General features: G+C 49.9%; 1 protein-coding gene across 2 annotated transcripts; it reads right to left on the bottom strand.

Moving 5' to 3' along the window:
* Nucleotides 1-3748: 3748 nt before the first annotated feature.
* On the bottom strand, nucleotides 3749-17281 carry RBM43 (RNA binding motif protein 43). 2 transcript variants are annotated; one of them, XM_083186564.1, is made up of 4 exons: nucleotides 17027-17281; nucleotides 16187-16382; nucleotides 15141-15235; nucleotides 3749-5316 (listed from the first exon to the last, which is right to left on the bottom strand). In XM_083186564.1, exons 2-4 carry the CDS (start codon nucleotides 16368-16370, stop codon nucleotides 4180-4182), a joined length of 1416 nt encoding a protein of 471 aa, XP_083042690.1. In that variant the 5' UTR covers nucleotides 16371-16382; nucleotides 17027-17281; the 3' UTR covers nucleotides 3749-4179. The 2 variants fall into 2 exon arrangements, with proteins under 2 accessions (XP_083042690.1, XP_083042689.1); XM_083186563.1 differs by lacking the exon at nucleotides 17027-17281 and adding an exon at nucleotides 16715-17020.
* Nucleotides 17282-26634: the final 9353 nt, after the last annotated feature.

The following is a 26634-nucleotide window of genomic DNA, read 5'->3' as shown; positions in this document are numbered from 1 at the left end:
GGATAAAGGGGAAAGATGGAACTTCCGGCTGTGTGAGACAGGATTCCCCGACATTTGTTGGGGTGTGGTGAGAGGATCACCCACAAATCCACAATTCCAGAACCATTGAAAAGACTTTGCCGTCTGTGCAGGTCTGAGACAGGCTGATCGGGGGCGGGGCTGATCACAGCCCCTCCCTGGCCACACCTGCATTATCCCTGACACTCCCACAAGTCTGCGATAGAATCAGGCTGATTGGGGGCGGAGCTGATGTCACAGCCCCTCCCTGATAACGCCTGCAGTCACCCTGACACGCCCAGAAAATGGCCGATTACGACCCCGAATGCCGCTTCCTGTCCGTCAGCCTCCGGCCACATTGCTTTGATGATCCATAGGCATTTTCTGTGGAGCTTTCAGTGGGATCCCTGCATCTCGTCCATTCTTAAATTATTCCTAATACACCGCGCCCCCCCCTCGCGTATACCGTCATCTGCCCGCTGCCAGTAACAGAACCAAACCTTCGGGTCCGGCACAGCGCGGCTGAACTGACTATAATGGCTTCTGCGGCAATGATTATATACCTTGTGTTTGTGCATAAATGTTATGTAATAGGATTCACGGTATTGGGGTTTAGGGTCCGATTCATACCGGTGTGCTGGTCTGTATACAGCTGTACGAGAACACATCCCCTCACGTGCGGCCGAAGGGGAGAGACCAGCGAGCGGCCGGGGGCTGAGGTCATGTGACATCAATCTGCCTGCATCCCCCTGCTGCCGCCCCTGGCTCTCCCCTTAGGGTACGTACGCCTCGGCGCACAGACGCTGCATCCCCCTGCTGCCGCCCCTGGCTCTCCCCTTAGGGGGTACGTACGCCTCGGCGCACAGACGCTGCATCCCCCTGCTGCCGCCCCTGGCTCTCCCCTTAGGGTACGGATGCCTCGGCGCACAGACGCTGCGTCCCCCTGCTGCCGCCCCTGGCTCTCCCCTTAGGGTATGTACGCCTCGGCGCGCACAGACGCTGCGTCCCCCTGCTGCCGCCCCTGGCTCTCCCCTTAGGTTACTACGCCTCGGCGTGCACAGGCGCTGCGTCCCCCTGCTGCCGTCCCTGGCTCTCCCCTTAGGGTGCGTACGCCTCGGCGCACAGACGCTGCGTCCCCCTGCTGCCGCCCCTGGCTCTCCCCTTAGGGGGTACGTACGCCTCGGCGCACAGACGCTGCATCCCCCTGCTGCCGCCCCTGGCTCTCCCCTTAGGGTACGTATACCTCGGCGCGCACAGACGTTGCATCCCCCTGCTGCGTCCCCTGGCTCACCCCTTAGGGTACGTACGCCTCAGCGTACACAGACGCTGCGTCCCCCTGCTGCCGCCCCTGGCTCTCCCCTTAGGGTACGTATGCCTCGGCGCGCACAGACGCTGCGTCCCCCTGCTGCCGCCCCTGGTTCTCCCCTTAGGGTACGTACGCCTCCGTGCGCACAGACGCTGTGTCCCCCTGCTGCCGCCCCTGGCTCTCCCCTTAGGGTACGTACGCCTCGGTGCGCACAGACACTGCGTCCTAGTGATGGGAAATCTAGTTCGTTTTGGTGACTAGTTCATTATGATCTAGTTCACCCAAAAGATTAGATCAGAAGATTAGTTCATCTAGTTCATTTAGTTCATTATTCCAGCACTGACTCAGAGACTGGGAGGAGTGCATGGATCTAGATGAACTAGACTAGATTATGACACACAGAGCAGGCATTGTAATACCAGCTCATTGTAGGAGTTTAGTCTTGTTAGAATGATCATATGCTGTATGTTTAATAAATCAGATTATTTTCTAGTTTAGAAAAGCAATAAATTATACAGCGTGACATGCTTATTGTTTAGCTCTGCAATATTAATCCCATTGTGGTTATTATTTTACATTCCATAATATGCAAGTAAAATACCCAAATTCAGAGTAATTTAAGAAGTCAATTTTTTTTCTGCTTTTAAAATACAGTAATTAGAAAAACACATGTCCCCTTGCCCCAATGTAACTGACCTTAGTGAGATAAAGTAGAGACTTTGCAAAGTAACCAGTTGCTGATTGGTTGCTAGGGGCAACTGCTCCACTGTATGCATCATGAAGGTTCATACATATCCAACTCTGACTGTAATGTGGAGTAAACAGAGCTACTACAGTATACTGTATAACATGCAGCAGCCAGCACTGTGTCTGTGGCTGCATACACACAATACATGTGCCTGAGCACAGCAGTGCCACACATGGTAGCTCACAGGTACTGTACAGTCTCATTATGGCTGTATAGTCAGAGATTAGTTCAGGGATCTGTATGATCAGGAGGACTCATGAGTCATCAGGACAATGTAGTTCATTTGGATCCACAGAGTCCAGACCATGTGTGAGCTCAGCACTGCCATCTTTGGCAGCTACCATGTACTGCCTCCTGTGTGTATTGCATGAGAGCTGATAACATGGCTGCTGCAGAAGCTCCTACACAAGTCCCAGCAGAAGATTTAGCACAGCAGTATGCTCAGGGCCCAGTACCAGAAGCAGCAGCAGTAAGTGTTTGGACATCTGAACTAATCATATAATGATAGTATCACATAAAGGTGAGCAGCATGAGCACACATGCTCACTCACAGACACACCACACATAGACTCTGGCTAGGCAGTGCATATTTTTATTTTATTAGATCTGTATTTGCTGGGCTTTGTTGTACTTTTAACTTTAGATTCAGGAAGTAAAGATCCAGTAAATGAGCCTTGGAGCTGCTGGGCTCTGTCTGTCTGTGTTACACCTCCCACTTGCTTTACTTCCTGGTGAACTAAATGAACTAATCTTTGCCAGAGCAGTGATCTGAACGATTTAGTTCACTTTGAAGATTAGTTCATTTTGATCTAATCATTCACGAACTACCCATCACTACTGCGTCCCCCTGATGCCGCCCCTGGCTCTCCCCTTAGAGTACGTACGCCTCGGCGCGTACAGACGCTGCGTCCCCCTGCTGCCGCCCCTGGTTCACCCCTTAGGGTATGTGGGTATGGTATGATTCACCGACAGTCGGGATCCCGACAGTCATTATCCCGACTTTGGGATCCTGACTGCCTGGTCTCAGACAGCGTGGTCAGCGCAACAAAGCCCCTTGCGGGTTCGCTGCGCTCGCCACGCTGCGGGCACGGTGGCACGGAGCGTAGCTCGCCACCTATTCTATTCTTCCTCTATTGGGGTCGTGGACCCCCACAAGGGAAAATAGCCGCCGGCTGTCGGGAACCCGGCCGTCAGTGTTTTAACAGTCGGGTTAATGACTGTCGGGACCCCGTCCGGCAGCCAGGTATGTACGCCTCGGCACGCAAAGACGCTGCGTCCCCCTGCTGCCGCCCCTGGCTCTCCCCTTAGGGTACGTACGCCTCGGTGCGCACAGATGCTGCGTCCCCCTGCTGCCGCCCCTGGCTCTCCCCTTAGGGTACGTACGCCTCGGCACGCAAAGACGCTGCGTCCCCCTGCTGCCGCCCCTGGCTCTCCCCTTAGGGTACGTACGCCTCGGTGCGCACAGATGCTGCGTCCCCCTGCTGCCGCCCCTGGCTCTCCCCTTAGGGTACGTACGCCTCGGTGCGCACAGACACTGCGTCCCCCTGCTGCCGCCCCTGGCTCTCCCCTTAGGGTACGTACGCCTCGGCGCACACAGACGCTGCGTGCCCCTGCTGCCGCCCCTGGCTCTCCCCTTAGGGTACGTACGCCTCGGCGCACAAAGACGCTGCTGCCACCATCTAAATAAAGAACAATAATAACACAAAGTCATTTAATGCAAAGCAGGAACAGAACTTTGTAATACTGCATATAATGACATATAGTATAATAACGCACAAACAGTATATTGTACCAATGATGCTTCCACGTGGCCCCTTCCCACCATACAGGACACTGCTGCACGCTATATAACTATGGCCGACATAGGCAGAGATGGCTGCAGATCCCCACTGATCCCTATGGTGTCTGCAGTTTTTGCACCAACAACAATGACATACAGGCAGCGGGCCTACATATAAACAAATCTTCCTCTAATGTGGATTAATCAGATACGCTGAATTAAATTACAAGAAATAAATGAATGAATTTCGTGGTAAGGTGGGAGCTGGATATAACGCCGTCAGTGCCAGGGGGAACGCTAGTACAAACAGTCACATAACAACGGTAATAAGCCCCAACACAGCTCAGCTCATCTAGACTGAGGGTTCTGGGCACTGCGGGAGGGTGTACCTCTGTGATTGATCGTTTGTGTGTCACCTCTGGCCCTGGCAGGAGTCCCCCGACCAGACACGTGTGCTCTTGGCGTTCCACCGGCTTCCTGATTTTGCACCCAGGGATTGCTCCGTGGAGCAGTCTGCACATTTTTCAGCTCCTGTGTGGGGGGTTGGGATGAATTTGACATTTTCTTTTCATTTGCGGGTTGTGCAGTTTCCCCGGGCAACGCATTCCATTTCTGCTTAAACCGACAGATTTTGTTAGAGGGGCCGATAAGGTTTAGATAGTCCTCATTTGGCCAGAAGCAAATGTCTTGTTTCAGTAGATACTGCTTCAAGCCCTTAATGTATTCTGCTCTTTCTGATTCTGGAATGAGGGGTAACTGGATGCGCTCTCTGTGGAGGCACGCTCCGTAATGGCCAAAGATCTTCATCATTTTATCACAGCCAGCCTGAAAGAGAGCACTGTTATAGGGTGACTTCGCCGTTAGCGTGACCCTGATACATTCCCCACAGTGCTCTTCTGTCATATCTATAAAATGGTCGCCAAGAACAGCATCAATCTTAGCTCTTTCAAATGTCCTCACGTAGACGCAGACTCCAGCATCCAAATACAAGCTGTGAGAGTGCGAGCTGGAGGCGCGGACTGGCGTGGGCGACTTACCGCGAGGCAATGGCGAGGAGGGCTCGTTAGCCACCTTTGGGGAGGAAATGTTGCCGGACGGTTTTGTAAAGCTGCCCTTACGTTGTCTGGGGGCGGAGCTATCTAGCGCAGATTCACTCGCCACCGCTGAGATATTTTTTAGTTTCCTGCTATTATCCTTGGGTGGCGTGTTCTCCGTACCTCCTGATAGAAGATGGAATTTGGGGGTGTCCCGGACCACACTCGGTGCTGGGTTCTCCTCGCCGTTCGGTCTACGTAGCAGTGGACCACGTAAGTGCTCGTACAGCTTATCACGACACTGTGTCAGATTGCGGAAGGTCCCTTCAATGTGGAGCCTGGAGCCTGGGCTTCTGTATATACGCAGATTGCTTTGTTCCAGCAGCCTCGTCACCTCCGGAACATCACTGAAATAATTCAGGTTTAAGGCCGTTCTAATGGGCAGCGAGAACTGGAGGGCAAGAAAGAGATATTAAATACTGCAGATAACGGTATAATACATCTAGTGTATGCTGCACGCGTGTGCGCTTGTCCCCTATACGTGGACGCTTTGGGTTACTGTTATCAACATCAATATCCTACACCAGGTGCAAGATACACGGGGTTATTATTCGCATACAGAGGTGTCCACATACATCGTTGCTGCGTACTGTATAGCGCATGCCTCGAATAGCCCCTTCCGTCATTACTCTGTGTACTCAGTTCTGGCACATTTTATAGTTACAGCACTGCCTACTGTGATGGGAGATGAATGGCTGCCCCTTATTACTGATTGTGGCCAGAGACCCCTGCACACGTGGGTAAGGGCGGCCGTGGAGCTGAAAGGGTTAATCCCTGTAGCCCCGGCGCCATAACGGACATCCAAAGTAATCTGTGTTCAGCGGTGCTGGCTGCCTGTGGTGTGAATATAGCCCCTACCTGCAGCGTTGTATGGGCGTCGTCGCACCGGTGCCCGCAACTGCCCTTTGTGCGCCCCCAGATGCAGCCGGGAGAGAGAGAGAGGCTGCCAGGCACCGGGAGCCACTGGTGTGGGGGAAGCCGGCCGGGGGACAGTCAGGCGCTGCCGCCGGGTGTCCGGACACTCCCAGTGTGCAGCGTCAGCAGGGGAGCGGGGGCACTGGGGGCAGCGGCTGCACCATCTAGCCTCCCAGCGCCAAGCAGTGGGAGCCCCCGCCAGCCAAAGCCAACTTCCCAGCACAGCCCACTCGGTGGATGGGAGGATGGCTTTCCTGGGCTGCAGGGCTACGGAAGCCCAGCGCTGAACACAGTATATACAGGGCCGGCGCCACCACTAGGCAGCCTTAGGCATTTGCCTAGGGCGCCGGCCACTGGAGGGCGGTACTGAGCTGCAGCAGCGCTCCCGCCCGAGGACTCCTCGCAGAAATGAAAGTTACTGCCAATTAACAGCAGGAAAGGAACAGGTGAGCTTACAGCCACCCGTCCTGTGGAGCCCGCCCATTGAAGTGATCGGCGGGTGGTGCCGGCAAACTCCCCCCCCCCCGTTCTGGTCAGCGGCTCTCTGCGGGAACAGGTGAGCTTACACCTGCCCACCCGTGGGGCCTACCCGTTGATGCCATCGGCGGGTGGTGCCCGCAACCCCCCCCCTGTGCTGATCAGCGCCGTGGCTATCATCGGGTGAGCTTACACCCGCCCGTCTAGGTCAGGCGGGTGGGTGTAAGCTCACCCGCAGATAGCCACGGCGCTATCTGCGCTGCACGGATGAGAAGTGCCGGGTGGAGAGAGGGCTCTGCTCCAGCAGCCTCTGAAGAAAGCCAGGGGGTGGGAGTCCCACTCCCCGGCTATGATGAGGGGAGGAAGGGGGGGGGGCGGAGGGGGAAGATTTGCCTAGGGTGCCGGGACAGCTCGCACCGGCCCTGAGTATATAAATACACACTGTACGTTATCACAAATGTATGACAAACTGATAGGAAATGTAACATGCACTTACTGTACCTGGTATGTCCCAGAGTCCTGTGTGGGCTGCTGGGTTCCCCCCAGTCTTTACCCCAAAAACAGAATGCTTTCCCAGACAGCCTCCAGGCTGGGAGCTGCTGGGATGGTAGCAGGGGACCTCAGCTTTCCAACAAGCTGAGTGTTTCCCTGGAGCTCCATGGTGCTCTCTGTCAGCGGGCAGGAGACCCGGGCAGGGGATTGGGGATGCCCATCTCTGGAGCTAACGTCTGGGCCAGAGGTGTTCAGCTGGTCCCCTGGAAGGCTCCTGGAAGTAGGTTTTGGAGGGAAACCTTCCCCCTAGCCAGACAGACCGGCACCTGGGTGGTACCTAGCACCCCAGGTGGGCTGTGGCTCAGAGGAGTAAACACTCCCCCCTGTCCATAGAGGACAATGCAGAGTGAGCATGTGCCCAGCACATGCACATCTCTGGCACTTAAGATGATTGGTTGGAGACCACAGGGTGGGCTTACCCCCTGTGATAATGTTGTGTATTGGAGTAGCATAAAAGGAGGGCAGCTGCCTGTATCTGTATGCTGTAACATCTGTATGCTGTGCCTCCTAGCAATAGGAGAGGGTCCTTCTAAGAGCTTATATTTGAGCAAATAAACCATCTATTGCCCAAGACGACTGCTTTCATCTTGCGACTAAAAGAATCACTGCAGTTTTTTTTTGACCAACGCGAGGCGTGGCCACGGACGTGCAGGAGTGAGGAGTATGGTCGCAGCTCCCCTGGCTACACATCCATAAAGAAAAATGCGCATACAATAATCCTGCTTACCCGTCTGAGTTCGTATCTCCGGCAGTGAACGGGGGGTGACGCCGGTGGGGAGCGCTGAACGGAGGCACAGCTGAGTGCAGTGGAGGCGCGGTGCAACTGCCTTGCCTTGGAAGCGGAGACTGGCAGCCGGAACAGAAGGCTGCTTGCTGAGTGACGGGGAGCGCTTTTTCCGGTGCACACTTCCTGGAGAGTGTGGGGAAGCGAGGCGGCGCGGAGACGCTGTGAACGGGGACTGGGCTGCAGGAGCTGAACTTGCATACAGCGCGCCTGTCTCCCCTTCAGTCGACCAGCAGAGCCAGGTGCACGCTTTAGCAGCCTGTAGTGTGTCGCTGCAAAGCTGCGCTGGTGGCAACAAGGAGACATTGTGAAGCGGAGATAATTGTTAAAAGCTGGTTCTGGTGTAGCTACCCCGGCAGTCTACCCCGCTCATCAACAGCACCCAGTAACAGTGACATCCCCCTACAGAAGTTTTGTCTGGGATTGTGGTGGCGCGCAGGGCACTCAGAGATATTAACTGTTTCCCAGCCTTCTGCCTGTGAGTGGCAGACGCAGTGGAGAAGTGCTGGTTGTATTAGCCAGACTGAGCGAAGCACCAGCAACGTCCTAAAAGAACCAGGACAAAAGGCACAGATATTGGGAACACCGGCATACATAATCATCAAAGTGGGAACATCTGCTTGGGCCCCCCCACTGGAAATACCTTCTTCCAAATCATCTTAAAACTGTGGCTGTGTTATAAGAAGCTGTAAGTGTTTGGAGAGCAACGACAGCAGCTGGACTCAGTGAAACGAAGCTAGTCCGCGGTTGCAGGAGGGGGTGAGTGGAATTAAAAAAAAAAAAAAAAAAAGTGTTCAATAACTAAATGTTGACAGACTGTGTAACTGTGTAGTCCTGTAAGAAATAAACCAGGTGAACCATCCACACCAAGGGCCCACTACATTCGGGTTGTTTGTCCAGGGCCTATATAATACTTCCCTTGTAGGAAGGAATTGACTTTCCTCAACAAAAGCCATGAGATTGTATTAAGCATTGATCATAATGGGGAAGACAGGCAATACAGCGGCGGCAGCACGCCTGGAAAAATATGCAAGGTCCCAAGCAGGGAATTCATCACAGTCAAACATTACCACTCCCCAAACCACTCCAGCTAAAGGATCAAACCCTGCTATAACCCCTGCTATCTCCACAGACACAACATTGCAACAGATACTTGATGCAATCAGTAGCAGCGAAACTAGACTGCTTGAGAAAATTAATGATGTACAGGTGGATACAGCACAGATAAAGCAGGACGTTAAATCAGTAAAAGAGAGAATTAAAGAAGCGGAAAATCGTGTCTCTAGTTTAGAGGACTCTAACACTAAAATGCTAAAAACAATGGATATAATGGCCGGGCAAATTCGGGACATAAACCTGAAATTATCCGACGTGGAAGGAAGGCTACGTCGGAACAACGTGAGGTTGGTGGGCCTCCCTGAGAGAGAGGAGGGTAATGAGGTGCCGAAATTTGTGGAACAACTACTGAAGGAGAACTACAGTGCCTCCTCCTTCTCGGGTCAATTTGCGGTCGAAAGGGCGCATAGAGTACCAACTAAACCTTTGCCACCAGGGGCCCCACCTCGTACTCTTATATTCAAGATGCTTAACTATCAAGACCGGGATACAATCCTGCGCCTTTCACGGGTGAAAGGTCCTATGGACTTCAAGGGCGTAAAATTGGCAGTATTCCCAGACTTTTCTATTGAGGTGCAGAAGAGCAGGGCAAAATATGTAGATGTGAAAAAACGCCTAAGGTCCCTGGACATAAAGTACTCCATGCAGTTCCCGGCCAAACTGAGAGTCATCATTGACGATGGAACAAAATTTTTTCATTCACCTAAGGAGGCCGGAGAATGGCTGGACAGCAGATTTCCAGCTGGGCAGCAAATAGCTGTTTAAGCTGGGATGTCTGCGACCAACCGGTTGTTCTGTGTAAAAGGCTGTGTTGCTAGAGTATAAGAGGCAAATGTTGTTAAATGTCAGAACTGGTGTTATTGGCAAAATATGCCATTAGTATTTATAGTCCAGCTGAAATATTAAGTAACAACGTAAAAGTACAATATAAGTTGGATAAGGATGCAGGGTATTGGGGGTGTGAGGTGGGAAGGGGTACAAAAAGTGACCGCTCTGGACATTGTATAAATGTAAGTAGAAAAGCCGGATAAAAGCCTTTACATTGTCGGGTATTGAATAATATTGTAGAAATAACAAGGTATATGCATTTTTCTTAAAAAAAAAAAAAAAAAAAAAAAAAAAAAAAAATATATAAAAAAAAAAAAAAAAAGTGAAAAACTACTTTTCTATGAAAAGTAAAAATAACGAATAAGCCAGGGGAGGGGAACTATTACGGTCTCAAAGGTAAAAGTGGTCACAGGGGACTATAGCCTCATACAAATTGGGAGCAGGATAGGGTAACCTAAACCTGCAAGGAAGGAGGGTGGAGAGGATAAGTATACCAAGGGGGGGAGGTATACAGGGTGGTGGGAGGGGGGTATGTGTAAGGGTCTGTGTGGTGTGTGTTGGTGGGAGGGGGGTGAATGTAAAGGGTTGTGTGTTATATGTTGGACAAGGACATCAAGGCACCAAGAAAATATTCGCTATTACGCTTGTGGTGGTAGGGGGACGGGAAAACTGGGAGTACTTTAAAGCTGATTGATGGTACGTTTATTAACCTGGAATACTAGGGGGATGAACAACAAGATTAAACGGTCTCTTGTTTTGCGATACATTAGGGGCTGTGCCGTTGATGTTGTATGCTTAACTGAGACCCATCTGATAGGTGGGAAACTTCAGGCCTTAAAAAAGGCGTGGGTAGGTCATGTTTTTCATGCCCCTTTTACATCGTCAGCACGAGGTATATCAATTCTTATTAGAAAATCCATAGCATTTTCATATACAAGAGTTAAAATCGACCCTGGAGGGAGATTTATTTGTCTGGATTGTGTGATTAACAACTTACATATTCTTTTACTTGCAGTATATATCCCGCCCCCCTTTTCCTTTGATGTTATGGTGAAGATAGCAGATTTTGTTGCATTAACCCCAGAGGTCCCAGTAATATGTCTCGGCGACTTTAATAATGTGCTAGATTTAAAAATGGATAGATGGAACAAAAGTGCATCGGGTATTAAAAGGGATAGTAGCTCCAAGAATTTCTGTAGCTTTGTGACGGATATGGGGTGGGTGGACCCATGGAGAGAAAATAACCCAAACGCAATACAATACTCATGTTTTTCTGCATCACATACAGCCTTCTCAAGAATTGACATGGTATTGGTTTCTCGGGTGCTGTTGCCATCAGTTGGTGAAGTTAGCTATAAAACTCGTGGGATCTCTGATCACTCCCCACTAGTGATAGAACTGAGAGAGTCGACTGACAGGGGTTGCCAATTTTGGAAGTGTGATGCCGTATGGTTAAACAATCCAGAGGTGACAACCGGACTGTTAGATCAATGGGGTGAATTCTGGGCAATAAATAGGGGAACTGCACCAGAAAACATAACCTGGGATGCCTTTAAGGCCTTTTTAAGAGGGACACTTAAAAAAAAAATAGGCATAGTGAAAAGAACAAATCGTCAAACATTAATGGAATTGGAAAAAAATTGTAACATAAACGAAGCGAAATTTTTGACAGAAGGCACAGCAGAGGCGAAAAAAGTGTGGGAGGCTTCTAGAGAGCGGTGGCTGGATTACTTAAAAACAGCAAATATCAAAAACATGAAAGTAAATGCACAGAGGCTTTATAATAGTTCAGATAGGGCTGGGAGATATTTAGCCTATCTTGCTAATGTAGATAAACCATTAAATACGATTCATAAAATAAAGGATTTATCAGGAGAATTGCAATTTAATACACCAGAAATAGGTGGTGCATTTAGGGAGTATTTCTGCAGGCTGTACAGGACCAGGGTGCAATTTGATCAGTACCAAATCCGGGAGTATATTGGTAATATAGGGCTGCCCTCCCTGGAGGAGGTGGAAAAGCAGTCCATGGAAGGCCCCATTACATTGGAAGAGATTATGACGGCGATTAAAGAATTACCAGCTGGGAAAGCCCCGGGATTGGATGGCATCCCGATGGATGTATATAAAAAGTATGCAGAATTTCTCGCCCCATTATTGTTGGAGATGTATAAAGCCTGTTTTGTGACTGGAGATTGTCCGCAAACAATGATGGAGGCGAGAATAATTTTACTGCCGAAGCAGGGTAAGGATCTGGAGGACTTAGAGGCATACAGACCTATTTCTTTATTGCCCTCAGAAGCCAAAATTTTGGCAAAACTGTTGGCAAGGAGGCTGGGTGGAAATATTGATAAGATTATACACCCGGATCAAACCGGCTTCATGCCCGAGAAATCTACATCCATTAACATCAGGAAAGTATTTAGACACCTACAAGTTATTGAGAATAATACAGATGATGCAGCAATAATGTCATTAGACGCCATTAAGGCATTTGATGCTGTTGAATGGCCATACTTGTGGGAGGTGATGAGGGCGTTTGGATTCGGGCCTAATTATGTGAGATGGGTTCAGCTTCTCTATTCTGATCCAAGAGCTAGGGTATCGGTGAATGGGTGGACGTCCTCTGCCTTCTCCCTCTCAAGAGGGACGAGGCAGGGATGTCCACTGTCGCCGATCCTGTTTGCACTGGCTGTGGAGCCCTTAGCTTGTGTTATGAGAAGGAATCCTGATGTAAAGGGCTTTGGGGCAGGTCCGGTGACGGATACAGTGGCCTTATACGCCGACGATGTATTAATATTTTTGCAGAATTATAGGGATGCAGCTTCTAGGGTCTTACAGCTAATTGCAATACATGGAGGATACTCAGGCTTTGAAATTAATGTTCATAAATCCTGCATATTGGCAGTGAAAAAACAGCTTACAACCGGGGCACAGGGAATATTGCCAATCAAATGGACAGAGGCCTTTAAATACCTCGGGATATGGATCACTAGAGACCCTTTTGAGTTCATTGGGTTAAACATACAGCCATTATGGGAGTATGTGGGTAGAAAATTCAAGACCTGGAATAGGCTCCCAATTTCAATGTCCGGGCGGGTAAACTTAATAAAAATGATCATTTTGCCGAAAGTCCTGTACATCCTGCAGCAGTCTCCGGTGTATTTGCCAGTGGCCCTCTTTAAGAGGTTGAATAGTTTGATATCATCCTTTATATGGGATAACAAAAGAGTTAAAATTAAACTAGACACTCTAATGAGAAAAAAGGGGCAAGGAGGTTTGGCACTCCCCAATTTTAGATTATATTATCTGGCTGGCCAGCTGGCACATATACGGGAATGGGTGGTGGAGGACACGGGGACTAATCTAGTAAAAGTTTTGATCGCGCAAGGTAGGGATAACAATAGTCCAGTGCAACGTTTGTTGAAGGGGGTTGTATCAAAATTTGATGCACCATTAGTAGTGCAGGCGATTAAAATCTGGCGTGAGGTTGGTAAAATAATCAAATACAACGATATAGAAATAGACCACCCCCTTTCAGATTACGGACGATTTAAGGAACTTAGCGAACTACGACCTGATGCAACATGGGGTACATATGGGATTAGTGCAATGAGTCAACTGTTTAATACTGAGGGGCTGAAGTCATTTTCACAGTTGGCGGACGAATTTTCACTCCCACAGTCTTTTTTTTTTAGATTTTTACAAATAAGAAGTGCATTAGAGACCCAGTTCAGGAATGAACCACCCATATTTTCAGTCTCCCCTTTAAAAAAAATCTTACGGGAAGGGGGTAAAAAGAAAGTAGTATCAAGAATATATAATTATATAGGGGAAGCCATTTATGAAGATAAACTGGGGGAACTTAGAATAAAATGGATAGAAGATGTCGGTAACATAACAGAAACAGAATGGATCATGGCCCTGAAGATGGCCTCAGTAGCTACTAACTCAATAAAAACCCAGCAGGTACAACTATACATTGTAAATAGGAGCTACTTGACTACAAATAGATTGGCTAAAATTAAGGGCAATGTTTCAGCCTCCTGTCCTAAATGTAATAATGGTATAGGTACGCTATGGCATTTGCTATGGGATTGTCCAGTCCTGAGAAAGTTTTGGACTAAAGTAATTAAAACAATTAGCAACACAGGAATACCTGAATCAGCGTTAGGGCCTAAAAGCTGTATACTTGGAATATGTATGGATAGGAATCTGAACAAATATGATAAAATGTACATAATTAATTTATGTGCCTTGGCAAAACTACTCATAGCTAGAGTATGGATGGCAAAGGATGGACCAGAACATGTAGCCTGGATTAATTTAGTTAATTTCACAATGGAACAAGAAAAGTATGTATATATGGGCAGAAATAGCACGAACACTTACACAAAGATTTGGCACAGATGGAGTAGTTCCGGGCACACGTTAGTTAGTCCGGTCTTAGGTTAGTATTGGTTAAACACAGAATCGTATAAGCAGAATGCATTTAAGAGACACAAATATGATTAAATATGCACGCTGTTGATATGTAGTATTACAACACAGCATTATGATAACGATAATAATAATAATATAATATGTTATTTAGAGCAAATCACAAGTGGATACATGTAAAAAAAAAAAAAAAATAAAAAAAAAAAAAATATATATATATATATATATACACAAAATCATATAATGTACGGACACAATATATAGGGTAAATGTTGTCGCAAAGGGTGATGGATAGCATGTCAGTGCTGATCACAATCTATGTTTGTTCTGGTATCTAGGGGAGAAGAGCTCGTACTATAGTATTAAAATCATAGCAAGTAAAATGTTCATAAGATCCGTCCTTGATAACTTTCCCGTTACCAAACTCCACAGGCAATAGAGCGTTAGATATATGCCGGGATGTCCTAAAAGAGGGTTTGTGTCCAACTGTATGAAACACAATGTATGTATTTGTAATGTATGTCATTTAATTGTACAATGTATGAAAGGAACAATGTAACAAGTATGTATGTTATCTTTTGCAAAAAGAAAATAAATTCAAATTTTAAAAAAAGAATCACTGCACTAATTCCGTTCTCCGGCTGTTCTGGGTACAAGGATCCAGCGTCCTCCAAGTTCCGCTCTGCCAGCTACCGAAGCAGAGGTCTGGTCCGTGGCCAGTGGGGAACCAACCGACGCCAGTCGGGGGGGGGGTGTCAGCAGCCGGTAGCACTCAGGTGCCAGCGTTTGGGCCTGAGGAGGTAACCGTGGTTCCAGGCGCCACGTAGTAGGAGTCTGGTGGTGGCAGCGATATCCCCGCCCACTGCGTAGTGGGTGGAGTCAGAAACAGGCAGTTACTGACAGGAACAGGGAATCCCCTATTTGCCCGGTCCCGTGAAACCAGGAACCGCCATCTGTGGACCCGAAGGGCGTAGCCAGAGCGTAAGGGCAGGCGTCCGGTCACACTGATCTTAGCGAGTGACCGGGCAGCAGAACAGAGCAATACCCTAGCACCAGCTGTATTCCCACGCATATAATGGCCTCGGTGGCTCTAGGCTACCTACCTCTGCGGCGTGGCACAGTGGCCTCCTCACTGTCAGTGGGTAAGTGTGATCATTGATTTCCAGCCTGTGCTTCCTGCCCAGAATCCTCTTTGCCACTGTAATAACATAATTTATGAATCATATCATTAATTCCGTGAGAGAGCAAGAAAGAGAGTCAGGGGCGGATGTCACGTTTGTCGCTGCTCTTAATGAAGTGTCATATGCAGAAGACAGTCTGCCAGATGTAATTACAGATAAACGTACTAATTAAAAAGAAATGAATACAAACATCCACTTGCATTTTTACAACTTCAGCTGGGAATCTGCTTTCCTGATGCCGGGTGATCGCGTCACTGAGCTTTGTGCAACAAAGGTTTAGCGCCAGGTGCATTTGCGTCCTCGCTGCGTTCTGCATGGGACGCATGTGGCCGGGACTGTCTATGGATGCACCAGTAATAATTCTGCTCATGTAATATATATAATGGCGCAGCGTGCGCCGATTAGACACGCTTACGTCTACACCAGCTCCTTGTAAAAGTGAATTCCGTTTCTAAATGTTATCACATTCCTCTAACTGGTCTGGTCGCCGGTAATTCACCATCACAACGATTAATTACATATAGCCCCCATTTTATATAGCTGCCTTCCCGCAGCCAATAGCATCACTGCTGCCGGATTACCATCCAAGGCTGTTCGAGATCATGGCGTAATGCAGGGGTTCCCAAAGTTTTTGAATCAAGGCACCCCAAAGCATCAGAAATGTTTTTGCGGGACCCCTAGGCTAAAGGTTTCTTATTGATAAAGTCAGAAACAAATATTAAAGTTAAATAAATTGTGTTTATATCTCATCCTCAGTCAGTGATGTGGTAATGGATGGGATTCACTTCTGTTTGTCCATAATTTGACTATTATAATGGACATAAAAAACTTGAATTGGTCCTGGACCCCCAACCCAGGGCACCCCTGTAACCCCAGGCACCCCAGGGTGCAACGGCACACAGTTTGGGAACCACTGGCGTAATCTGGTACTATAAACAAATATATACGATGATCAACTAATAAATCACCTTCTTCCAGTTCAAAGGTCAGCGTGGCAGTACCCTCCTCCTCCGTGGGGTATCGGACGTCCACGTCACACCCCCCTCCATTTCTGGGACGCAGGAAGTGAATTAGAAGCTTATCTTGCACAAGGTCATCACCGTAGGCGTGTACAGGTATTCCGGATACTTCTATCACTCTGCCGTCGGCCATGGTGTTAGGGACCTAGAGGCGACAGGAGGAATAGGTTACAAAATACATGCAAAGCCTGACGCAAGGGACGCACAGTATACAGTATATACAGGCCAGCAACTCAAACCGGTACAGGGGGTGGGTGGGGGGGGGCGCCACTATTGTGCATCGCTGAGGCTGGTCTGTGCAATGGGCTTGCAGTCACCTAGGTAACGCAAAGCTCTGCTCCACCTGGTGCAGTGATATCATGGTGAATATAACCTGGCCTACATGATGCTGCTAATTAATTACTGTACCCCCCATCCCCCCAGCATATGCATCAGCAGCAAGTACCCTGCTGGGAGTTGTAGTTCAGCGTTACTTACCAGATACACAGCGGTCTGCAGCCACTAATGAGAGCCTGGGGCCCGGCTGTTACCATGGGCACTGGCTGGGGCCCGGGTGTTACCATGGGGCACTGGCTGGGGCCCGGGTGTTACCATGGAGCACTGGCTGGGGCCCGGGTGTTACCATGGAGCACTGGCTGGGGCCCGGGTGTTACCATGGGGCACTGGCTGGGGCCCGGGTGTTACCATGGTAACCCGCGCTCCTACTTGGCAGGCCAGGGACACGCTCCTACTGAGCCGAGCACTACAAGTCCCAGCATACGGCACCACCCGCCTCTGGGACCCCCTCACCCGGCTGCTGCTATGGGTGACCCGGATCCTCCTCTCGCCGCCGCCGCCTCTCTCCGGGCGCTTCTCCAAAAACGAAAGTGAAAGTTACTTGCGGTCCGTTGCGGAAACTCCTTCCCCTTCCCCCATACATAGTCATGTGCCCCAGGCAGTGCCCGGCCTGTGTGTGTGCTGCTGTGCCCCTGGCAGTGCCCGTCCTCTGTGTGTGCTGCTGTGCCCCTGGCAGTGCCCGGCCTGTGTGTGTGCTGCTGTGCCCCTGGCAGTGCCTGGCCTCTGTGCGTGCTGCTGTGCCCCTGGCAGTGCCCGTCCTCTGTGCTGCTGTGCCCCTGGCAGTGCCTGGCCTCTGTGTGTGCTGCTGTGCCCGGCCTGTGTGTGTGCTGCTGTGCCCCTGGCAGTGCCCGGCCTGTGTGTGTGCTGCTGTGCCCCCTGGCATTGCACAGCCTTTGTGTGAGCTGTACCTCTGGCAGTGCCCGGCCTCTGTATGTGCTGCTGTCCGCCCTGTGACTCACAGTGCCAGGGATCAGGGATGGTAGTGTGTGGGTCTTGAACAAATTAAGGTTGACACATGAAAAAGGTGGACATGGCTAAGGTCGACAGTCATGTATTAGTATTAGGTCGCCAGTCATGGGTTTTTCACTTTTTTCCCCCCCGAATGTCAACACGGTCACTGTGTCGGTGCAGGGCGTCCCCTGGCATGGCTCGCTGTACTCAGCACACTATTATATTCTCCCTCCACGCCACAGTGGATGGTAGGGTATGAAATACCACGTCGGCTCAGAAAAATAGTGAAAAACTCATGTCAGCCTTTTCACTATCGACCTAATGCTTGTGTCCGCCTTTTCAGCCTGTCGACCTTTGTACTGGGTATGATAGTGTGCGGGGACTGGCAGTGTGGGGAGTCAGGGGTGGACGGTGTGGAGAGGCCGGGGGTGATAGTGTGCGGGGACTGGCAGTATGGGGAGTCAGGGATGGCGGTGTGGGGAGGCCGGCCTTGCCGGGGATGATAGTGTGCGGGGACTGGCAGTATGGGGAGTCAGGGATGGCGGTGTGGAGAGGCTGGCAGTGCTGGGGATGATAGTGTGCGGGGACTGGCAGTGCCGGGGATGATAGTGTGCGGGGACTGGCAGTGCCGGGGATGATAGTGTGCAGGAACTAGCAGTATGGGGAGTCAGTGATGGCGGTGTGGGGAGGCTGGCAGTGCCGGGGATAGTGTGCGGGACTGGCGGTATGGGGAATCAGGGATGGCGGTGTGGAGAGGTTGGCAGTGCTGCGGATGATAGTGTGCGGGGACTGGCAGTATGGGGAGTCAGGGATGGCGGTGTGCTGGGGATGATAGTGTGCGGGGACTGGCAGTGCCGGGGATGATAGTGTGCAGGAACTAGCAGTATGGGGAGTCAGGGATGGCGGTGTGGAGAGGCTGGCAGTGCCAGGGATGATAGTGTGCGGGAACTGGCAGTATGAAGAGTCAGTGATGGCGGTGTGGGGAGGCTGGCAGTGCCGGGGATGATAGTGTGTGGGGACTGGCGGTATGGGGAATCAGGGATGGCGGTGTGGAGAGGCTGGCAGTGCCGGGGATGATAGTGTGCGGGGACTGGCAGTATGGGGAATCAAGGATGGCGGTGTGGAGAGGCCGGCAGTGTGGAGGATAGTGTGCGGGGACTGGCAGTATGGGGAGTCAGGGATGGTGGTGTGGGGAGGCCGGCCGTGGCGGGGCTTATAGTGTGCAGGGACTGGCAGTATGGGGAATCAGGGATGGCGGTGTGGAGAGGCTGGCAGTGCCGGGGATGATAGTGTGCGGGGACTGGCAGTATGGGGAATCAAGGATGGTGGTGTGGAGAGGCCGGCAGTGTGTAGGATAGTGTGCGGGCACTGGCAGTATGGGGAGTCAGGGATGGCGGTGTGGGGAGGCCGGCCGTGGCGGGGCTTATAGTGTGTGGGGACTGGCAGTATGGGGAGTCAGGGATGGCGGTGTGGAGAGGCTGGCAGTGTCGGGGATGATAGTGTGCAGGGACTGGCAGCATGGGAAGTCAGGGATGGCAGTGTGGAGAGGCTGGCAGTGCCGGGGATGATAGTGTGCGGGGAGTGGCAGTATGGGGAGTCGGGGATGGCGGTGTGGGGAGGCCGGCCGTGGCGGAGATTGGCAGTGTGGGGAGTCAGGGGTGGCAATGTGGAGAGGCTGTCAGTAGTAGTAGTAGTACGTTTATTTATAAGGCGCAGCAAAGTGTCCGCAGCGCCTTACATAGCAAACAAAACACAAATGACAAGGTAACGTACAGGGTGTGTTGAAAAATACAGTATGAATAGGGGTATAGCTGGTAGAACTAAAATCAGCATCAGTTCAGAAGTAGGTGTCAAAATTGTCGAGGAGACTGAAGATGAAGTAGAGCAGTGGTTCTCAAACTGTGGGTCCTGACCCCAAAGTGGGTCCCGGCCTTCTCAGCATGGGGTCGCGACTCCATGTTGCTGACCATCAGGCTGGTGACTTTTCTAATCTCAGTCAGTGAATCAAGGAGTCTGTTGAATTGTCTGTTACTTTAGACTCCTCCCATCACTCTGTGCCTCCACAATACTGCCATGTATGTGCTGTCTGCTGACCTCACATGTGTGGCGACCATTCTGTGGTAAATTGCTGGGGTCCTGTAATTATTTTTATTGTCTGATGGGGTCCCAGAGCTAAATAGTTTGAGAACCTCTGAAGTAGAGGAAGGGAAGAACCGGGCAGGAGGACAGGTGAGGTAATGAGGTAGGGTGAGTACGTGAGGAAGGAGGACCCTACTCATAAGAGTTAACATACTAAAAATAGGTGGGTGGACGAACGAAAAACAATAGGATAAGTAGGAACGGAGGGGAAACGGAGGCAGGATAGGAGGATCAAAAGAGGTTAGGAGGAGGGATAGGCTAGTCGAAAAAAGTGGGTTTTGAGGGAGCGCTTGAAGGAGGTAAGGGAATCAGAAAGCCTGATGGGTGGCGGGAGGTTGTTCCAGTGCAGGGGGGCAGCGCGAGAAAAGTCTTGGACACGGGAGTGGGAGGAGGTGATTAGGTGAGAGGTCAGTCGGCGGTCAGCGATGGAGCGAAGAGGACGGGAGGGAGTGTGGATAGAGATCAGTGAAGAGAGGTAGGGAGCTGTGGAGGAGGAGAGAGCCTTGTAGGTGGTGGTGAGGAGTTTAAAGAGAACTCGGAAAGGAATGGGGAGCCAGTGAAGAGATAGACAGAGGGGGGAGGCAGAGGTAGAGTGGCGGGAGAGGAAGATGAGCCTAGCAGCAGCGTTAAGAATGGATTGGAGAGGTGCGAGGCGGGTGAGAGGTAGCCCAGAGCGAAGGATGTTGCAGTAGTCAAGGCGGGAGATGACAAGAGAGTGAATGAGAATTTTGGTCGCGTCAGTGGAGAGGAATGGTCTGATGCGTGAGATGTTGCGTAGGTGAAAGCGGCAAGAATGTGGGGGGTGAAAGAGAGGGAGGAGTCAATGATGACACCGAGGCAGCGCGTTTGGTCGGTGGAGGTGATCTCGGTTTCACCAATGCTGATGGAGATAGTGGGAGAAGAGGGGATGTTCGGGGGATGGAAGATTAGAAGTTCAGTTTTAGCCATGTTTAGTTTCAGGAAGCGTTGGGTCATCTAGGCTGAGATGGCCGTGAGGCATTCGGAGACCTTGGACAGGAGTGATGGGGATAGGTCGGGGGAGGAGAGATAGATTAGGGTATCATCAGCATAAAGTTGGTAATGAAAACCATAGGAGCTGATGAGGGTGCCCAGAGAGGTGGTGTAGAGGGAGAAGAGGAGAGGGCCAAGGACTGACCCTTGGGGAACACCGACTGGCTGCGGGGTAGTAGGAGAGGAGGAGCTCGGAGCGGACATGGAGAAGGAGCGATCGGAGAGGTATGAGGTGAACCAGGAGAAGACCGTGCCAGTGATGCCAAAGGAGCGGAGGGTGTTGAGCAGGAGAGGGTGGTCAACAGTGTCAAAGGCTGCCGACAGATCAAGCTGGATGAGAATGGAGAAGAGGCCTTTGGATTTAGCCGATAGTAGATCGTTAGTGACTTTGGTCAGGGCAGTTTCAGTGGAATGTAAAGGGCGGAACCCGGATTTGAGGGGGTCTAGAATGGAGTTAGCAGTAAGGTGGCTTAGGAGACGATTATAGGTCAGACGTTCTAGGAGCTTGGAAGCAAAAGGGAGGAGGGAGATGGGCCTGTAGTTGGATGGAGAGTTGGGGTCCAGATTTGTTTTTTTGAGAATTGGGGAGACAAGAGCGTGTTTGAAGGAGGAGGGGAAGATCCCAGAGGATAGGGAAAGATTAAAGAGGTGAGCCAGGTGAGAGCAGACTGACGGACTGAGACGACGGATAATATTGGAGGGGATAGGATCGAGCGGGCAGGTGGAGGGAGAAGCGGATTGAAGGATAGAGTGGACTTCAGCAGCAGTGGTGGGGTAAAATGAGGACAGGGGTTGGAAGGAGGGGAGTGGAGATGTAGGAGGGAGAGGGTGAGGTCATGGCAGCAGTGATGGCAGTCCTGAGAGAGGAGATTTTGGTTGAAAAGTAGGTAGCAAAATCAGCGGATACGATGGAGGACGGAAGAGCTGGAGGAGGGGGGGAGAGCAAGGAGTTGAAGGTGGCGAAGAGCCTGCAGGGATTGGATGATTGGGAAAGGATGAGGGACTTAAAGTAGGATTCCTTGGCCAGAGCAAGGGCAGAGCTGAAGGAGGAAAGAATAAATTTGAAATAGAGATAATCCGCAAGGGAGCGTGATTTCTTCCAGAAGCGCTCAGCAGTGCGAGAGCACTTTTTAAGGAATCGGGTGATAGGCGAGTGCCACGGTTGGGGGGGCTGGCAGTGCCGGGGATGATAGTGTGCGGGGACTGGCAGTATGGGGATGATAATGTGCAGGGATGGCGGTGTGGAGAGGCCGGCAGTGTCAGGGATGAGAGTGTGCGGGGACTGGCAGTATGGGTAGTCAGGGATGACGGTGTGGAGAAGCTGGCAGTGCCGGGGATGATAGTGTGCGGGGACTGGCAGTATGGGGAGTCAGGGATGGCGGTGTGGAGAGGCTGGCAGTGCCGGGGATTATAGTGTGCGGGGACTGGCAGTATGGGGACTTAGGGATGGCGGTGTGGGGAGGCCGGCCGTGGCGGGGATTGGCAGTGTGGGGAGTCAGGGATGGCGGTGTGGAGAGGCTGGCAGTGCCGGGGATGATAGTGTGCGGGGACTGGCAGTATGGGGATGATAGTGTGCAGGGATGGCGGTGTGGAGAGGCCGGCAGTGTCAGGGATGATAGTGTGCGTGACTGGCAGTATGGGTAGTCAGGGATGGCGGTGTGGAGAAGCTGGCAGTGCCAGGGATGATAGTGTGCGGGGACTGGCAGTATGGGGAGTCAGGGATGGCGGTGTGGGGAGGCCGGCCGTGGCTGGGATTGGCAATGTGGGGAGTCAGGAGTGGCGGTGTGGAGAGGCTGGCAGTGCCGGGGATGATAGTGTGCGGGGACTGGCAGTATGGGGAGTCAGTGTAGAGATGTTGGCAGTGCCGGGGATGATCGCGTGCAGGGGTGGAGGTGTGGAGATGCTGGCAGTGCTGGGGATGATAGTGTGCGGGGACTGGCAGTATGGGGAGTCAGGGATGGCAGTGTGGGGAGGCCGGCTGTGGCGGGGATTGGCAGTGTGGGGAGTCAGGGGTGGCGGTGTGGAGAGGCTGGCAGTGCCGGGGATGATAGTGGGCGGGGACTGGCAGTATGGGGAGTCAGTGTAGAGATGTTGGCAGTGCCGGGGATGATCGCGTGCAGGGGTGGAGGTGTGGAGATGCTGGCAGTGCTGGGGATGATAGTGTGCGGGACTGGCAGTATGGGGAGGCAGGGATGGCGGTGGGGAGAAGCTGGCAGTGCCGGGGAAGCTTGATGTGCAAAGGAGGACAGTTCCGGTGATCCTGACAGCACTAGCGAGGCACGTTCCGGCCAGTCCTTCGCCTACTCTCCCGCTCACACAGCAGCACCTGGCGTAACTCCGATAGATCCCTCTCATGTATATGCACTGACCCTTTCTGGAAGCAGCACCAATGCGTACGACCAACGCCTCATACCTCTCACAGCGAGACCTAAACAGTTCTGTCCGGATCAATACGACAAAAGTGAATCAGTCCCAAGGCGCTAAGCCCGAATCCTGCAGCCTTACACTGGAAGAAGAGGATCACCGACGACCTCTAGTAGTCGAAATGTAGGAAGATAACCAGTGTGAAAGGGGCGCTGAATTCCTGTTGACCCAATAAGGTGGCGGCTGTCCAATGGCTCATATGTGATTATGAGGAAAACAAATGAAACAAAAAGACAGCAATCAGTATGGGGTCTGTATATAAATAATAGACAGAGAATTTGAGGGGATCAATAGAAAAGATTCCCAAGAGGATATCTTACCCTCACTCACACGAAACAGTGCGTGTACATCCACATCAAGGTATCTTGGGTTTTTCAGAAAACACCTCCGTGCATAGGAATGGGTTTTAAATAGGTTCGTACCGTACTCACATATACACAAGTGGTGATACTCCTATCGAGGTATCTTTAGGTCCCAGTATGTTTATTGGGATTTCAATGGTCACCTCCAATGTTCCCGGTGTAACATGAAAAGAAACAAGGTTCTCTCTCAGTACAGATAATATTTTATTAAACGGGATATAACAGGGGTAGTGTGCATAAAAACAAACTGCACCAAATGGATATACAAAGAAGGGGAGCAATACCTGAACAGGCAATGTAGAAACATAGAATTTGACGGCAGATAAGAACCATTTGGCCCATCTAGTCTGCCCCTTTTTTACCCTTCAGGTAAACTCAACCCTTTTTAATCCTTATTTCTTTGTAAGGATATTCATATGCCTATCCCAAGCATGTTTAAATTGTTCTACTGTCTTAGCCTCTACCACCTCTGATGGGAGGCTATTCCACTTATCCACTACCCTTTCTGTGAAGTAATTCTTTCTAACATTTCCCCTGAACCTACCTCCCTCCAGTGTCAGTGCATGTCCTCGTGTTTTATTACTTGTTTTCCTTTGAAGAAAATTTCCCACCTGTACTATGTTAAAACCCTTGATATATTTGAAGATTTCTATCCAAACTATACATGTTAAGATCTTTTAGTCTATCCAGGTAAGTTTTGTGATGTAGGCCATGAACCATTTTAGTTGCCCTTCTTTGTACACTCTCCAATGTATTTATATCCTTCTGAAGATATGGCCTCCAGAACTGGACACAGTATTCCAGATGAGGTCGTACCAATGACCTATAAAGTGGCATTATTACGTCTTTTTTTCTGCTACTGATTCCTCTCCCTATGCAACCAAGCATCTGACTAGCCTTCCTCATTGCTTTGTTACATTGCCTCCCTGCCTTTAAGTCACTTGAAATAGTGACTCCTAGATCTCTTTCCTCCTCAGTAGTTTCCATTATAGTACCCTTGATACTATATTGAGCCTTTGGGTTTTTGAGTCCCAAGTGCATAATTTTGCATTTTTTAGCATTAAACTGTAGTTGCCATTCTCTTGACCAATTCTCAAGTTTACTTAGATCATCAGTCATTTGATTTACCCCTCCTGGTGTGTCTACTCTGTTGCATATCTTTGTATCATCTGCAAAAAGGCATACTTTCCCTTCAATACCATTTGCAATGTCACTGACAAAGATATTAAAGAGCACTGGTCCAAGTACAGATCCCTGGGGTACTCCACTGGTAACATGTCCCTCCATAGAATGCACTCCATTTACGACAACTGTCTGTTTCCTATCCTGCAACCAGGTTCTTATCCATTTAATTGTTTTATAATCCAATCCCACACTTTCAAGTTTATTTAGCAGCCTGCGATGTGGGACAGTGTCAAATGCCTTACTAAAGTCTAGATATGCCACATCTACAGCCCCCCCTTCATCTAGTATTTTGGTCACGGAGTCAAAAAAGTCAATGAGACTTGTTTGGCATGATCTCCCTGCAGTAAAACCATGCTGTTTTGGATCCTGTAAGTTGTTTAATTTAAGATATTCCACTATTCTTTCTTTTAATAGTGTTTCCATTATTTTCCCTACTACTGATGTAAGGCTCACTGGTCTGTAGTTACTTGCTTCTTCTTTGCTTCCGCTTTTGTGCAGTGGAACTACATTTGCTTTTCTCCAGTCCTCTGGAACTGCACCTGTATCTAGTGACTGGTTGAATAAATCTGTTAATGGCGCTACCAACACATCTTTTAGTTCTTTTAGTATCCTTGGATGCACTCCGTCTGGCCCCATTGATTTATCCACTTTCAGTCTTGAAAGTTCTGTTAGGACTTTCTCCCTAGTAAATGTACCTCCATCTACCTTATTTTTATGAATGTCCTTGCAACTTAACTGTGGTCCCTTCCCTTCTCCTTCTATAGTGAATACAGAGCAAAAGTAATTATTTAGATGATCTGCAATTGCCTTGTCTCCCTCCACCAAATTCTCAGTGTCTGTCCGCAGTCTTATTATTCCTCCATTTGATTTTCTCCTTTCATTTATATACTTAAAAAAAGTTTTGTTTCCTTTATCTACCGACTGAGCCATTTTCTCCTCAGCTTGTGCCTTGGCACGCCTGATCACTTTCTTAACCTCTTTGCGTCTGGCAAGATACACTTCTTTGTCATTATTATTTTGAGTCTGCTTGTATGTCCTAAAGGCCATCTTTTTTGCTTTTACACTAGTTGATACCTCTTTTGTAAACCACACTGGCTTCCTTTTCCTGGTACTTTTCTTAACCCTTTTGATACAAAGGTCCGTTGCCTTTAGTATTGCACTTTTTAATTTTCTCCACCTCTCCTGCACTCCTTTCAAGTTCGTCCAATCCGCTAATGAGTCGCTTAAACATCTCCCCATTTTTGCAAAGTCAGCCTTCCTAAAATCCAACACCTTAGTTTTTGTGTGACTGGAGTTGGACCCTGACTTGATACTAAACCATACTGCTTGATGATCACTGGATCCCAGGTTCTCACCCACATATATGTCTGATATCCTGTCACCATTTGTGAGTATTAAATCTAATATTGAGTCTTTGCGAGTAGGCTCCCTCACCAATTGCTTGAGAGAGGCTCCCTGTAGGGAATTTAGAAATTTGCCACTTGTAGATGATCTTGCAAAAGACTCCTCCCAATTCACATCAGGTAGATTAAAGTCTCCCATGATTATGACTTCTCCCTTTAAAGCCATTTTAGTGACATCAAGCAATAGGCTCCTGTCCAAATCCTGCCCCTGGCCTGGTGGCCTATAGATGACCCCAGTACGAATAATGTCCTTCTCCCCCATTTCTATGGTCACCCAAAGGGCCTCAGTTTTTTCTTCAATATTTTGTATTAAAGTAGCATTTATGTTTTTCTTTACATACATTGCTACCCCTCCTCCGATTCTTCCCATTCTGTCCTTCCTAAATAAATTGTATCCTGGTATAGCTACGTCCCAGCCATGGTTCTCATTCCACCATGTCTCTGTGATAGCCACAATGTCTAGGTCATCCCTTGTCATTATTGCTATTAGATCAGGAATTTTGTCTCCTAGGCTTCTAGCATTTGCACACACATGTATGGCCATCCACTGCTAGCCAGGTAGTCCCCAGATGGTACAGGTAATACA

This window comes from Crinia signifera, chromosome 5, assembly GCF_055691185.1.
Source record: "Crinia signifera chromosome 5, ASM5569118v1, whole genome shotgun sequence".
NCBI lineage: Eukaryota > Metazoa > Chordata > Amphibia > Anura > Myobatrachidae > Crinia > Crinia signifera.
This window is presented reverse-complemented; position numbering and strand designations above follow the sequence as displayed.

Bases quoted from the DNA above. Each gene is read 5' to 3' on its own strand.
- RBM43 (XM_083186564.1), bottom strand. From the start codon at position 16,370: ATGGCCGACGGCAGAGTGATAGAAGTATCCGGAATACCTGTACACGCC. The intron at 15,236-16,186 runs GTGATTTATTAG...ATGTTATTACAG, and splicing joins GACCTTTGAACTGGAAGAAG to TGGCAAAGAGGATTCTGGGC. The intron at 5,317-15,140 runs GTAGGTAGCCTA...CTTGCCCTCCAG, and splicing joins CACTGTGCCACGCCGCAGAG to TTCTCGCTGCCCATTAGAAC.